This window comes from Cyclopterus lumpus, chromosome 22, assembly GCF_009769545.1.
Source record: "Cyclopterus lumpus isolate fCycLum1 chromosome 22, fCycLum1.pri, whole genome shotgun sequence".
In the NCBI taxonomy this organism is placed as follows: Eukaryota; Metazoa; Chordata; class Actinopteri; order Perciformes; family Cyclopteridae; genus Cyclopterus; species Cyclopterus lumpus.
In genome coordinates, this window is record NC_046987.1 from 17,054,383 (window position 1) to 17,069,244 (window position 14,862).

Genomic DNA, 14,862 nt, shown 5'->3' on the forward strand with positions numbered 1-14,862 from the left:
TCTTCCCTTCCGCAGGCTCCTGAGGTGGTTGAGTGAAGGCATATTGTTACCTAGTGGCCATCGTATGGAACTAAAACTGTGTTTAAAGAAACCAAAACATTACTGGACTCGTTGATTTCCTTACTCTTTCACTGGTCTACAATTCTGACATGGAATCACAGATTAAATGAAAGGTCACAGGTCACTGACCTTCTGCTGTTAAGACGTTGCAACTTTTTCTACATGAAGTGTCAAGTGCATGACAATAGGGAGGTTGGGGAATAATATATTGATTGACAAGTGTTCTTTACAGTATCGGCTTTAAAATGCACAAAACGTTCACAGCATGGATCAGAAATTTAAGTAGAAGACAAGTCAGAAATGTACTTAAATTACAAACCTGCCTTAAAAGTTTGTTAACACTATTGGATGGGAGAACAATTCATCCATGTGACTAAACGATTTATTAGAAATATTTTTCCCATAAACCAGGAGGTTGTTGTTGCCCAGATGAGTTCCTTTGCCCCATTTATTCCAGCCCCAAATAATTACGCGTTACGTTTTGTGTTACAAAGTTTAATTGCACTTTCAGGATTTAATGAGCAGTGGGAATGTTGTTAGACCTCTTCTGACTTCATCTATGCAAGTGGTTTCTTTGATCACACCATGATAATGTTGGCATGTTTTTAACTCCCCGACTCCCTCCATCAACGGCTGATCTTGTACACCACGTCGCCGACCTGCAGGATCCCCGTCTTCATCACGTTGTGCAGCTGTCCAAACAACGGAGACGTTTTGTAGATGTGCTTCTCGGCTGGTTCACACTGACGATAGCTGTGAAAAGAATCGCAGACAGAAAGGCTTGTAAATGTGAAACTGGACAGGAAAAAGGGCCAATATGAGAGTATTTTTCAGTTCTTAAAAACAGGAATTCTTCAGGTAAAGTGTACCTTTGGGTCACTTTGCCTGAGCGTACTCTCAATGACTAAGAAACATTATTAGAATAAATCAGCTGTTACCATTCTGAATAAGAGCCTGTTTAAATTGGCCACTTTGAACTCGCCTGCAAACATCTCATCTGAACCCTTTCCCTTGAAGCCTTTTAGGACTTTCTACAAAATAATATATTATTTATTATATTATATATAATCAATTATTTTAATGTACATTTATTAGTTTATTGTTAATCACTGCCGAGTATCGTGTCATGCAAGACAAATCTAATGGACAATAAAGTATTTTGAGTTAACAAAAAAAAAGTGGGGGGGGGGGGGGGGGGGGGGGGGGGCGAGATAATAATGATAATATACATCAATAATAATAATAATAATAAAAAAACTCAATGAAGCTAGAAATAAAAAAAGTCATGCAGAGATGCCATATTTTATTGACATTAAAAAGCCCAGTCAGACCCTTAAATCTGCATAATTGTCATAAAAGTAGCCACGTTTTTAGCGTTGGATTGAGGGAGGTTCCTTTCTGTGTGTGCGTGAAATAATAATTGCTCTTTTTAGAGGCTGAAGTGGGATGCTGCTGATGCTTAACACGTTACATTCTACAGTTAAAACTTTACCTTTTCAGTGTTTCCAGAGGCTCCTTTCTGGTGATTACACCTGTTTCAGGGTCAACGGTGGTGAAAATGCATCTGGAAACAACGAACACAGGTGAGTTTGAATCCATCCTGGTAACCCTAAATCTCTAGTCATAAAAACATCAAATAGACACTAGAATTTAATTTGTACCCAGGTAAAAATGCGTCGCAGCTTTGGATTAATTGTTGTGCATAAATGAAGCGATTCTGTCTCTGAATAAACTAAATCAGTGTGAAGCATCAACTGTGTTACCGTCCACATGACATCGCACGCTGTAGCCGCACGTTGCCAATCTGGATCTTGTCCCACGAATCCTGAAAAAGCCGAGCAGTTGGTTTTTTTTTTTGGAGTTGGAGATAAAATTAGTCAACACTGCTCACACTGAAAAGGGCGACGGATTAGTCAGAAGTAAAAGGTCCAAATGATCATTTACAAAACCTCGTGGGCTGTAGTGTGGAGAGACATACGACAATCTAATATTTACATGACTGCCTTGATGCGTTTTTCTTTGTTCACGTAAAATCAAGATTTTTGACCTTGAAGCCAAACAGAGGAATCAGCAGAAAGAAAGAAATTGGAGCAATATTTGCAGAACACACCTCGTCGAACGCTCCACAGTCACTGATGACAATGTTTGGGCGGAAACGCTCTATCGTGACGTCCTCTTCTAATTTTTTGTTGAGATCCTTGACAGAGGCCTCGGACAGCAGCATCACAGGTCCCATATCTGCATAGACCACCTCCTACAACGCCACAAATACAATCACAGATATAATTAAACATCCTGTTCTCTTGTATGCATACAGGGTTGTTTCTGGTAACACCTATCCAAATATATAGTGTGAACTGTTTACATTTTTATCTTTTAAAACCTCCTTACAACCTCTCGTCATTACTTCTCTGCTCAGTGTCAAGTCACTGTTGATCTCAGCCCAGTCAATCATTGCTTCAGTTGTACTGAGAGGCGTATAATTAACTGTATTTTACTGGATCTGGTTACTGCAAGCTGTTAATCTTTAGCAATATTTTAAATGAGACAAAATAAAAAGAGATTTTGATGAAATATTACTTTTTGATTTGGTTATTGGTCCTGACGAAGGCATTTGGAAATGTGAGAAATCCGAAGGTAATTTCGGCTTAAACAGTTTCTGAATCAGATAAATGGTGTAACAGCTAAAGGAACAGCCAGAAATATATTAATCTGTTGTTTTGTTTCTCAAAAAGGTTGATGGTAAAGATGACATAAACGTGAGAAATATGTATTTAAGGAGTCATAGACCATTAGAGCCTTAATATCTGGGGATGAAAAGCAGCGCAGACTTCCAGCGCATGGGCCTGGTCTTGTTTACCTCGATTGGTGAGGGAAGAGGCTTGCTCTCCTCCGACCTCCTGGCCGTCATCTCTGGTTCATAGTGCACTAGGCGAAAGGTTTTCTCCTCCCCCAGATAACGAGTGAGCCAGCGAGACGGTTCGTCGCCACAATCCCTTCCCTGAATGTCGACTCCAAACACTCTGCGGGACAAAAACAACAAGAAGCATTCATACCCGTCTGAAAATAGAACAAATGTAGAAGATATTAGTATTGTAAAGTGTCATCAACGATATCTAACATATCTATTATGAGCCTCTCTTAGGAATAATAGGTTGTATTAAAGTCCTTGGATGACAACATTAGCAGATATTACAGCTGCAAAATAAATCAAGACTATTTCTTGCAGAAAAAAAGCCAAATATTTACTGGGTCCAGCTTCTCACATGAGAAGATTTACTTCTTTTCTCTGTTTTTATAGGATTGCAAAACTGAATATTTTAGGGTTGGACAAAACAAGATGTCACCTCGATCTGTGAGAAATTATAAGACAACAGTTTTCTGCCTTTTAGATGAGAGATTATTAGATTTCTTGTTGAATACATTAAACAAGAAAATAATCTGCAGATTAATCCCTGATGAAAGTTGTTAGTTGAATCCTGAGTATACTTTAACCATCTGCATCTCTCTCAAAACATTTTAAAAGGTGACTAATGCGCTCCAGGACATGAACATATTTTTAAAAAAACAGACTTGTGATATTTTTTGTTAATTCTTGAATCAAACTGCAAATGTTTCCTGTCTCTCGACACAGTCGAGGTCAAATAAAAGGCAAACAATAAACAGGTCAAATTAAACTCTGATGTGACACCTGCAGTCGATGATGGCGTTGTCGGACTGTTTGATGGGGAATCTCAGCTCCTCCATGTTTGGGCCGTTCAGACAGACCTGACCTCGCTGGCTGGTCAGGGACACCAGCACCATACTGGGCTGCTGTCGGCCCGTCACCATGTGGCCGTCCTCCGTGACCACCATCCAGTGCCTGCAGTCAAAACAAAGAGAGCCTTGGACTTCCCCTCAACTGCACAATTTGGCATCCCTGGATCAAATCCAACCTCCAGGCACTAAATGCGCACACTGAGCCCTCACAGATTTTCCTAGCGAAGTTACAGAAAGGGAACCGGTGACGTCACGTGTTGCCACGGATACAGCGTGGCTGCAGACTCATCCGTAAATCCCATATTTACATCAATTGTATTTTTATCCACTGTTTAGAAATGGATCTGGGATTCATACACAAAACACGTTTCTGCAAAAGAGACTGCACTAGTGAGATTTACAATTGATCCTGCAATTTCCTTCTATTTAACATTGTCTCAATGTTTGGACAGGTAAATTAAATATGGGCACAAAATTATCACCAGTTAAATGCTGGTAAAATATTCAAGTGGGTGGTGGATTTCCTTTACCTACAAAAAAAAATAAACAACTAGCAATGTTAATCTATTGAGTGGCTGGTAAAATAATGAACATTTACTAGTCATTTGAAAGAAGAGAAGCTAATTTTGCACCCTGCCTGCAAGGTTGAAGAGCCGCTTCAAGTTTCGAAAGAAAGCCACCACAAAAGTAAAAGTTGAATGGTTTCTAGAATCTTTTTTTTTCAATTAGGCAATGACAACATAGTCTATATTTAAGTGGAATAACTCATAATATCAATAACAACCGTTTATTAAGGTATTGGCTCTCCTGACGGCAGTTTAAGAGAACCACAAGTGCACCATCTCAATAACACAGTTCAATAAAAGGAACAACAACACAGTGCCATAGTATTAATCCTACATCCAAATGTTGCTTGAGTAAACGTATCAGCTCAATATACTAGTATCAAAAGTAATATTCATGAAGGAGAACGGTCCCTTTTAGAGGATTTTTTTTCAGAGCCCCCAAAAGTCCCAAAAGATTATATATTTTTTTTTTAATATTGTGCAACAAAATCAAAACAAATATTTTGGGGTGATTAGCCTACAATTGTGGATTTATTGAGGTAAAGTATTATCTGATTTAATTCTGATATATTGTATATATTATTATCTTATTCATTTTCTTCTATGCAGCTTTGTACATATGTGTATAGTATTTATTCGTAATTTTATTGTAATTTTCTTATATTATATATTTAGATTTCTAGATTTGTATGTACTTTTATTTTGTTATCTTATTTTCTCTTACTATGTTTATGTCATGCAACAATACACTAAATCAAACTCCTTGTACTTGAAACCTATAGATAGTTTTGACTATTTGATGAACTTTTGAGTAGTTTAAAGAGCTCCTTTCAGTTCTAACCTGCACACACCTGTGTGAGCGTTTAACCTTTAATAATATGTCCCCAATTATACAAGTTGATCACATGTTCTGCATGTAAAAACAAAAGTAGGAGCACATGTTGTAGAATATGTCCCCAAGACAGAAGAAGTATAAAGTAGGCAGACGAGGCAGAAACTGTTCTCCTTCTTTGGAAAGTGAATTAACTCAACTTTCCACCTCAACAATGTCAACACGTGTTGAAAGCCTCCCAAACACTCACCGGTCCTGCATGTCGCCCAACTTCAAACCCCTCCGTTGGCATTCTGCCAGAGTCACAGACACCGCTTTGCCAGATTTCAGTGGGTGAATGAGGAGCTTCGACACCACTCCCACGCGAACAACTTTTTCTGGCTTTCGCAGGTATTTATATCCGAGACCAACAAATCCCAGAACTGCAACAACGCCGACGGTTAGAATAGCAGCTTTCCCATTGCAGGCTAACGCGTTCACAGCCGGCTCCATGTTGGACAGTTTGACGGTAAAGTGACGTTAAAGTGACAGGAGCCTCATAAAAAAAAAAAGTCTGGTACGCCAACCTGTTTCTGTCGCTTATACCATTAAAACTGTGGGGGGGGGGGGGGTTACGTTTTTATACGTAACGTTACGCAACTAACGTTACCTGAACGTAACTCCAGTTCTATGACGACGTGCGGAGCCCCTTTGTCGGAAGAGGCGGGGCTTTTTGGTAAAAAAAAAAAAATGATATGGTCAACCGCAAAAAAATGAAATAAACAATTTAAACTATTTTGGTCTTTGACATAGATAGTCAGGTCTTTGGCCAAAGTAGAAAACAGCAGATGGTCCAGTCACAGGGGGTCAATACAGGGATTTGTCGAATGGATACTCCTTATGTTGCTTTTCTGTGCACATCTAATGGATGAAGGCAGCTCCAGGGCACCGGGCCACGTCTTGTTTGATGTTGCAGTGACAAGCACATTTTGATTATAACACAGTCGTAATAGCTCTACTTTCAGCAGCAACTGACACTTATATTTCTGTTCTTGGTGCATACAACAATTTGATTTGTGGTATTATTTATTTATAGCTTAGACTCGAACATTTCCTTCACTGTCAGGCTTTTTCCTTCATTATTGCTGCACTACTGTTATATGACAGAAGTTTATTGGAAAAAGACTGCATGTATCGAGTGTAAATTGAAACGTGACACAGGCCTTTGAAGGAAAACACATAAAAAATGAGGAATAGTTTTTTGTAAGATATACAAATGCAATGTTGTGAAATAGCATTTGCACATTTGTCCTTAAAATAAAGTTAATTTTACACCTTGAGATCTCTAAAATGATTCTATATTCAAGGGAAACTAATAATTGTTTTTCTTGTACCCGTAAGCCAAACTGGTTGTGCATAACCTCCACATACCGTATTTTATTCTTTTGGACCGAACAAGACAGATAGCACCTGGAATCCACACAGAAACACAAGTGCACTTGTGATTTCCAAACCCCACATAACTCACGAGAGAAATAAAACGTACAAGGTAAATAAAGCCAGACATAGCCAACTCGTTTACAGGGGTGGACCGAAGAGCAGAAACAGAATTACAAAGGCAATACAGTATCCATTTAGCAGCAATTTAAGCACCTAGTGTCTATTTTTACTTCATAAAAATGGTGATTTAGGACACCAGTTCAAACGTATACATTTTGTTAATTGGTATTCAATGCAACTCCCTTGTGAAGCACTAAAAAACAAACACCCAACAGCTCAATTTAAGTAAAGATATCTGTTCGTTCGTTATTCATTGAATTTGGTAAACTCCTATTCTCCATGTATGTTTAGTTTGCTTTTCGACAAAATGTCCATATTCTTTATATGATTATAACCAAAATACATTGTTCTTTTCAAAAAAACGTTTTGAACATTTTAAGAAAAATTATTTGGATATTATGTACTCTTAAAATAAAGCGTCACCATATAACCAAGCTGAATCAGCATCTCAACAAAAAAAACAACAATATTAGTAGTGTTCTGGTGTCCTATTTAGAAACTATATATTAACACCTTTTCTAAAACATTATTTGCTGCCGTAAGTGTTGTTGCTATTTTGTCCACCCCCTGCTCGCTGTATGTACCATATGATGATATAATATACATACCGCCACACAAACCATGACATAAGGATACGCCGCCATACTTTGGGCTCGTGACTAACCTGCTGTAGTTTGTCCGGAACTGGACTTCAGTCAGAAAGCCGAGGGGGAAACCATCTGGACCAAAGGCCATTTCTATACATTCAGCAGGCTTTTCTCACACCGCACAGGGGCATAAACAGCATGAAGATGGTAACATCACATGACGACATCTTATATACAATAGTTACACTGTATACAGAAATTCACAAATCTTATCCGTAAATGATAATTTGTTTAAAAGGTGATCAGGACATCCAGTAAAACAACATTGAAACTCAAAAACTGTTTTTGGACACAAAAAAAACCAACATGTATTTAATGTTTTCAATAGATGTACTTGAATAAAATAGGACAATATTGTTTTAAATTCTTAGCGAGTTAAGATTTTTAATATACAATATTTTAAGTACTCTGTGTGTTCAAGTACTAATTTGCCCCTTGTCAACTTCAAACATTATCTTATCCAAATATCCTGTTCATGCTTGCTTGGCGAAGTTATAAAACTAATACAGTACTTCCATAAAATATACAGTCGGCTGTTGATTTTAGGGTCACTTATTGTTAAAAGCAAGTCAAGAGCAGAAAGCATCTGTTATCATGTGCAAACAGTACTTATATCCATCGACCAGGTACAGTCCATCACAGCAGGTCTGATCTGAATCAAATATGAATCAAAAGGTATTTGAGAGTAATTTCTGGCACTTGTTTTTATGTCCATTGTGTGCCACACATGGGTGTTCAAATCTTTCCACAGTCCCGTCATCCTGACCCATGTTTTAATTGTGTGGTACTTGTACCTTACTTGAGTATTTCTAGCTTTATGTTTTTCTATCATTTTTTTCTAATGGCCATCAGGGGGCGACTCCTCTGGTTGCAGTGTCGAAAATACACGAGGGCCCCTAAGAAATATCATTTTGCCCCTGATATCACTAGTAGAGGGACTGGTGCTCTTTTACAAATAAGCCACTCGTATGTATATGTACATATTTATTATTTGTCTACACTGTACATATCATTTAATATTTGTTTTCATTTTCTGAAAAATTGGTTGTGAATTTAATTTAATTCATCTATGTATAGCCCTTTTATTACGTTTTTTAAAAATTGTTATGTATGTTATAATATATAAAAAAACTATAATTGTTAATAGTTGTTTAAAAAAATGTATAACAATAAATAACCACAAAGAAATAAGAATAACATTTATTATGATTGTCTGATTTCTGTGTTGAAAAAAATCTAAGAAAACACTTCTGTAGACTACTGCCTAATAGTCTTCTTATTGTCATTTGATGACAGTTGCTCATATACTGTAAGCCTAAATAAGTATATTTATTATTTTGAACAAAGGTTAAATGTTATTTCACAAGTTTCAAAAACTGCCCCTAATTTTTTTATAAATGCCCCTGGATTTCAGTCAGTGGGGGCAAAAATTGCCCCCGAAAAAAAATGTAAATTTCCTACCCTGTCTGGTTGTATAGAAGCCTATGAAAAAAATTACTCTACTTCTCACTTGATTTAGTACCTAAGTAAACATTGTAAACATGAGTTTATGGTCTTAATCAAGTCTTCTTCAATCCAGCTTTAAATCATGAATTTAACATGAACCCTTTCAGTGTGTTTTTGGGGTTGTGAAAGTTTATTTTAACATTTTTCTCCCTACGAATGTAGCTCCACCCTCTTGTATCACTTCTGGTTGAGAAAAGCCAATATGGTGACGGCCAAAAACTAAATATGGTGACGGCCAAAAATACCAAACTCAAGGCTTCAAATCCATAGTCCACAAAACAATGGGTGTTGTCACCTTTCTTATATACATACAGTCTCTGTATTCTATACTTCACAACATGTTAAAGAAAAACATTTGACTTTTTACACTTTTCCATTTTTCTGAAAGCTTTAGTTTTACTCTAAATATTAAGATTTTGCATTAAAATTATTTGATTAATTTATAAAATACAATGTATTTCTAAAGTGGCTTGTGTTTCCTTGCAAAACAACCAGCATCTAATTCAAGCCCCGTATGACATTTGAGATGTAAATGAGTTGTTAGTATATTATCTTAGCCTTTTGCACAGCAAATCTGCTCGCGATAAATAAAGTTAATCATATCTTAATGTATATGGTACTACAGCACTCACAGGACAAGAATGCAGGACCTTTACTTGTCATAAAGTATTTCCATATTACTGCACTCCTACCTTTACTATGGCAAAGGATCCTCTATGATGGATTTCTCACCGTGTGATTGTTGAACTTTAGTTTAAAAAAATAATAAAATCCCTCATAATAAAATAATGAAAGTGTACCTCTTTTGATTGACAAAATGTGTCTACCAGAAATAAACTTAACGTGATGTCACATCACGTCGCCTACAAAACAAAATACACAACTTAACACCGAGATAAGCCAAGAAGTACAAGAAATTGTATCCAAGGGTGGATTTTGTTTCCTTCTCTTCCATCAATCAGAGATCAAGTCTATTGTGGCATAATTATCTGTGATTGACAACCATTTTGTCAACCATTGTCCAAACACAGAAAACCTCTTTCCATCTGCCACTCCAAACTGCTCCTAAAAATAGTTTTCATCGGCTGTTTGATCCAGATGTGATTTGGACAGCTCTGCACACTTCATGTCTGAATAGCTCACGTATTTTGTTCGACAGTCAGACTTGTGTGACGCGTCATCGTCCTCCAGCTCAAATGAGCAGAGTGGAGAGAAAAAAAGCCGAGCAGATTCACACTCCAAACATGTACCTTGAATTCATCATTTCTGTTATTCTGTGTTTTCAGCTGCTGTTTTTGACGGATTGTTGACGAAGTGTTTAGCTTAAAAAAAAAAATCTGTTGACAATTTGTGGAATACACTCATTTGTGTTAGATGAGAAAATGTATGTATGTATAAGTATTTGTCTTAATTAGCTTATGAGGTAATGCAAAAAAAATAACGGAAAGTAATCAAGTTACTTTACTTTAGGTTACAGATCTTCTCATCTGGCAGGAACGTAAATAAGCAAATGTTGAACTGTTCCTGTAAACACACAATATGCAGCATGTTAATATGCGACTCGAGTTTTACCTTCGGTCGGAGCCAGGTTAGCTGGTTTTCCTGCTACCGGCTGTTATTCTAAGCTATTCACTTCCTAGCTCCAGCTCCATATGCAGATTTGACAAAATCAAAAATTTAAATATTGTTGATTTAGCCCGCTGATTTTTTCGAAGAGCTTTGTTGTGTTTAACAAGTCCAGTTCAGTGTGTGTCTACTTGGGTTAGTGCAGTTTCACTGCGTTAGGGGTATGTCATCGTGATTTTTTTGAACTTTTCCACTTGTGACATTACATAACGCTGCAGCAGTTTGGACAGAGAACTCTGAAAATCATAATAACAGAGGCAGCTACACAGAAAATAATGAGTCATATCGAGTTATGTGTGTGTGTGTGTGTGTGTGTGTGTGTGTGTGTGTGTGTGTGTCAGCTTTAGTACAGTTCTGACTATCACGATTTGTTGGAATAAGGTTTTAGGGCAACATGAGGCGACTCGAAACCAGAAATCTGAAATTGTGCAGCAATCAGTCACAAATACAACGAAGGAAAACTACAACTTCAAAGGAATAACCCCCGATTTAAATTAACAAAAGCACTACATTGGGAATTACTCCAGAGCTGAGCTGTTTTATCTCGCCATATTTTATTGTGCTGTCGCTCAAATCGACTGGACAATGAACATCTTTCCCAGCAGCGCCTTGTGCTCACTGTACACCTCATGCACTGCAACGTGTTCACATGACTTCTCACACAATTACATCTCAAGTCAAAACGTTGCATTTCTTAAAACACAGTAACTCTTTGCTGTTTACAGTACTGTATGCCCTTTTGTGTGTCCTACTGTTTACTAGGATTATAGCACCACAAACATGTCAATGTTGTGAGGACCACCAAGCATCTGTTATCCCCTCTGTGCTGTACTGAAAAGCTCTGCGTTGAAAGGCTAGACGGAGCTGCGTCTCTTACACATCCTGAACGGGGAGAGAATGTGGAGGCCCGATGTTATGGAGCTTATGCTCGAACACTGACGCGGACTGCAGACGCAGCCCGTTGATCCGGGCTCCATGTAGTGGGGACAGTTACTGTTCTGCTGCATGTAGGCATCGGAGAACGTCAGCTCCTGAGGGATCATGGTGGGTATGGAGCCCTGCAGCTTCTCCTTGCTCCGGTACCACAAGCAGGAGCATATAGTCTGGAAATGCAGCACCTCGGTGTAGGCACCTTTTAAATCTCGGGCCTTGGCGGACTCGTCCGCCACAGGTGTGGAAGAGGTCGAGGCCGAGAACGGCAGCAGGCGAGCCACCTCCCCTCTGGGCTTGCCGACGGACATCAGGGCCCGCTGCTTGGCGTCCCTGCGCTCGTCCTCGGTGTTCATGGTCAGGAAGCGAAGCACCACCAGGTTCAGGAAGGCGCCGATCACCGTCAGGCCCGTCAGGATGTAGACGAAGCAGAAGGCCACGTACCGGGGGTCGTTCTGCAGCGCGTCGTCCCTCTGCAGAGCCACGTAGTCTCCGAACCCGATGGTGGTGAGCGTGATGAAGCAAAAGTAGAAGGCGTGGAGGAAGCTCCATCCCTCGCAGTGGGAGAACGCCACGGCTCCCACGCATAGCGTGCTCATGCAAGAGAAGAAGCCCACCGTCACCATGTTCGCCATGGAGACCTCGGTGTGGCGCATCGCCAGGCACTTCTTGGCTTGGTGCAGCAGGTACCTGACAAACGTGTTGATCCGCTCGCCCAGGCTCTGGAACATGACCAGGGTGAGCGGGATCCCCAGGAGGGCGTAGAACATGCAGAACACTTTCCCTGAGTCGGTGCTGGGCGCAGCATGGCCGTAACCTGAGGGGGCAGACGTCACAGTTTTACACCTCAGACACGTGATGTTGTGTGTTGTCTGAGCAGCTCTGATGCAGAGAGGCAATTAGACATCAAGCTCCTATGATACAATTATTATTTCATCTTGACGTAATTTAATAGGAAACCAACACACACTCCCAGTTAATGAAACTGGTTGGTGACAAAAGCTGGCAACGTCTACATCACCTTGCATCAGATCAGCCAATAGCTAAATGTAATTACCAAAGTTGGTTTTCAACCAGTAGAGGGCAGTCACTATGAATATTTATTACATTATGTAGAAATAAAACACTGCTAAATACACATGCATTGGTTTTCCACTGAATAAAACGCCTTTAGGGACTTTAGTTACTCCCAAAGCCAAAGAATTAAGAAAGAAGGAACAGTTATATTAATTTATTTAACCAGGAAATCTTCATTTAGATACAATTATTCTAGTAATTCGATTTTGAGGGTTTCTTGGTAAAGAAAGACAGCAAAAACAAAAAGTTACTGACAAACAACATAAGACAAATGTAACCAAATATTTCACAAAATAAAACAGAAATGTGATTCCAAAATCACGAAGACACATTTTGAATAAAGTCATGTGAGGATTTCATCATATGGTGCCGTAAAACAACCCAAGACGTGTCTAAAAATATTAAATAACTTAAATCAAATCTACCGAAAATGTGTTTTAACCTTTTTTGGTCATAAGTCATAAATGTATTTAAAAAAGCTTTACTGCTGTTGTGAAGACATTTTTTTTAAATCCTCAAAGACTCTTTTAATCAACTGGGGAAGCACAACGAAAATATTAATGCACCGTAAAAAAACAAAAAAAACAGGCACCATCTTTGTTTCCCAAATGTATGCAAAGTATTTGATACACGTGATTTGCAATACATACATTTTAAACCAGTAAATGGTTTAGCTTCAGCAGTGAGAGACATCCCATCAAAGAGAAGATTAATTTTGCCATTGGTTGTTTTTATAAGAAGGGTTTTATTCAAATTCCTCATTTAAACCACAAGATGACACCGAGTCTCTATTTATGCTAAAACCCTTTAGATGAGATTTAGGTTTCTTCAATAGTTTTTCGTTATTTGAATCGAGGGTCTAAGGACAGACGCTGTAAAGCTGCTTGAGGAAAATCTGTAATTTGTTATATTAGGCTATATCAATTAGAGCAAAGAGATTTGTTATTTCAGTTGTTTTTTTTGGTAAAACTATAAAGGAGTGAGCATTAAACTATACTAGTTATATGGTACTTAAAGTACCAAACGTATGATGCAAAATGGCTCATTTCAGAACAATGTGTGATACATTATTGGATTATAATTATCAAGGCATGAATGTGCTAATGAATCAGCTCAATTTAAATACTTGGTCAAACCCCCCACCCCCCCCCCCCCCCCCCCCCCCCCCCCCCCCCCCCCCCAGGATTAATAAAGTCTTATCTTAACATATAATAAATTATCATAATTAATTTGCTGATTATATTTGGTATTATTTATCCCAATCTGCTATAAGGAACTAACTTGTAGTATAGTAGAAGTATAAAGTAGCAGAACATTAACATAGTACACTCAAATAAAGTACAAGTGCCTCATAATTGTGCTTATGTGCGGTATTATTGAGTAAAAGTAGCTCGACTCATAAATGATATGCACATACTGAGACACAGGTGGGGACACTGAGCATCTTTACACTATAATCAAGAGACTTCCGGCTCACCTATCGTCGTGATCACAGTGATGGCGAAGTAAAAAGACCCGGCGAACTTCCACTGGACCCCGGCTTTGTGAGGCTTGAGCTGCAGGACGACGTGCTCCAGCTCCTCGAAGTTCCCTTTGGTCAAGTTGTATTTGCGCATGAGCTCGTGCTTTCTGGCGTCGAGCCTCCTCTTGTGACTCTTCTCCTGCTTCGACTCCAGGGTCTCGAAGACGGCCGCTCCCACCACCAGGTAGGTGAGGATGCTGATGATGAGGGCGAGGGTCCGGGCGTTCTGTCTCTTCATGGTAGTCACAGAGTTCGGGCAGGTAGGTTGGAGTGGGTGGGTGGGTGGGTGGGGGAGGTTTGGAGGTTTGGGTTCGGGGGGTGGGAGCTGAGACTCTTCTGCGACCTGCTCCTGACGGATTCCGGATCCAACAGAGGTGGGTGGGGGGGTGGGGGGGGGGACTTTGGAGACGGAGCTGTTCTCTCAGCACCACCCCCACATCACAGTTGGGTTGCTACTGTATTTGGACTATTTGTCACCGACTTATATTTAGATTCTGCAGAAGAAGAAAAAAGAAAAAAGAAACACAAGGGGCAATCCCACACTGTCAGAGAGGTAGTGGCTCTAATCAACCGGAAGGTTTTTGCGCGCGTGCGCGCGTGCGCACACACACGCACACACACACACACACACACACACACACACACACAACACAACTCAATATGACTCATTATTATTTTACCTGAGGCCAAAATAAACTTCTCGACTCAGCAGAGCCTCCAACAACGAGCTCATAACATCGATACATATGATCTGGTGTGTGTGTGTGCGTGTGTGTGTGAGAGAGATTCACGTGGTCA

The 14,862-nt window shown here is 39.4% G+C and overlaps 2 protein-coding genes across 2 annotated transcripts; both read right to left on the reverse strand.

Moving 5' to 3' along the window:
* Positions 1–543: 543 nt before the first annotated feature.
* Positions 544–5,880, reverse strand: marc1 (mitochondrial amidoxime reducing component 1). Its single transcript, XM_034563707.1, has 7 exons — positions 5,468–5,880; positions 3,752–3,922; positions 2,921–3,083; positions 2,171–2,314; positions 1,824–1,885; positions 1,553–1,624; positions 544–813 (listed from the first exon to the last, which is right to left on the reverse strand). The coding sequence occupies exons 1-7, from the start codon at positions 5,707–5,709 to the stop codon at positions 687–689; spliced, it is 981 nt and encodes a 326-aa protein (XP_034419598.1). The 5' UTR covers positions 5,710–5,880; the 3' UTR covers positions 544–686.
* Positions 5,881–11,087: 5,207 nt separating this feature from the next.
* Positions 11,088–14,307, reverse strand: kcnk3b (potassium channel, subfamily K, member 3b). Its single transcript, XM_034563596.1, has 2 exons — positions 14,020–14,307; positions 11,088–12,282 (listed from the first exon to the last, which is right to left on the reverse strand). The coding sequence occupies exons 1-2, from the start codon at positions 14,300–14,302 to the stop codon at positions 11,390–11,392; spliced, it is 1,176 nt and encodes a 391-aa protein (XP_034419487.1). The 5' UTR covers positions 14,303–14,307; the 3' UTR covers positions 11,088–11,389.
* Positions 14,308–14,862: the final 555 nt, after the last annotated feature.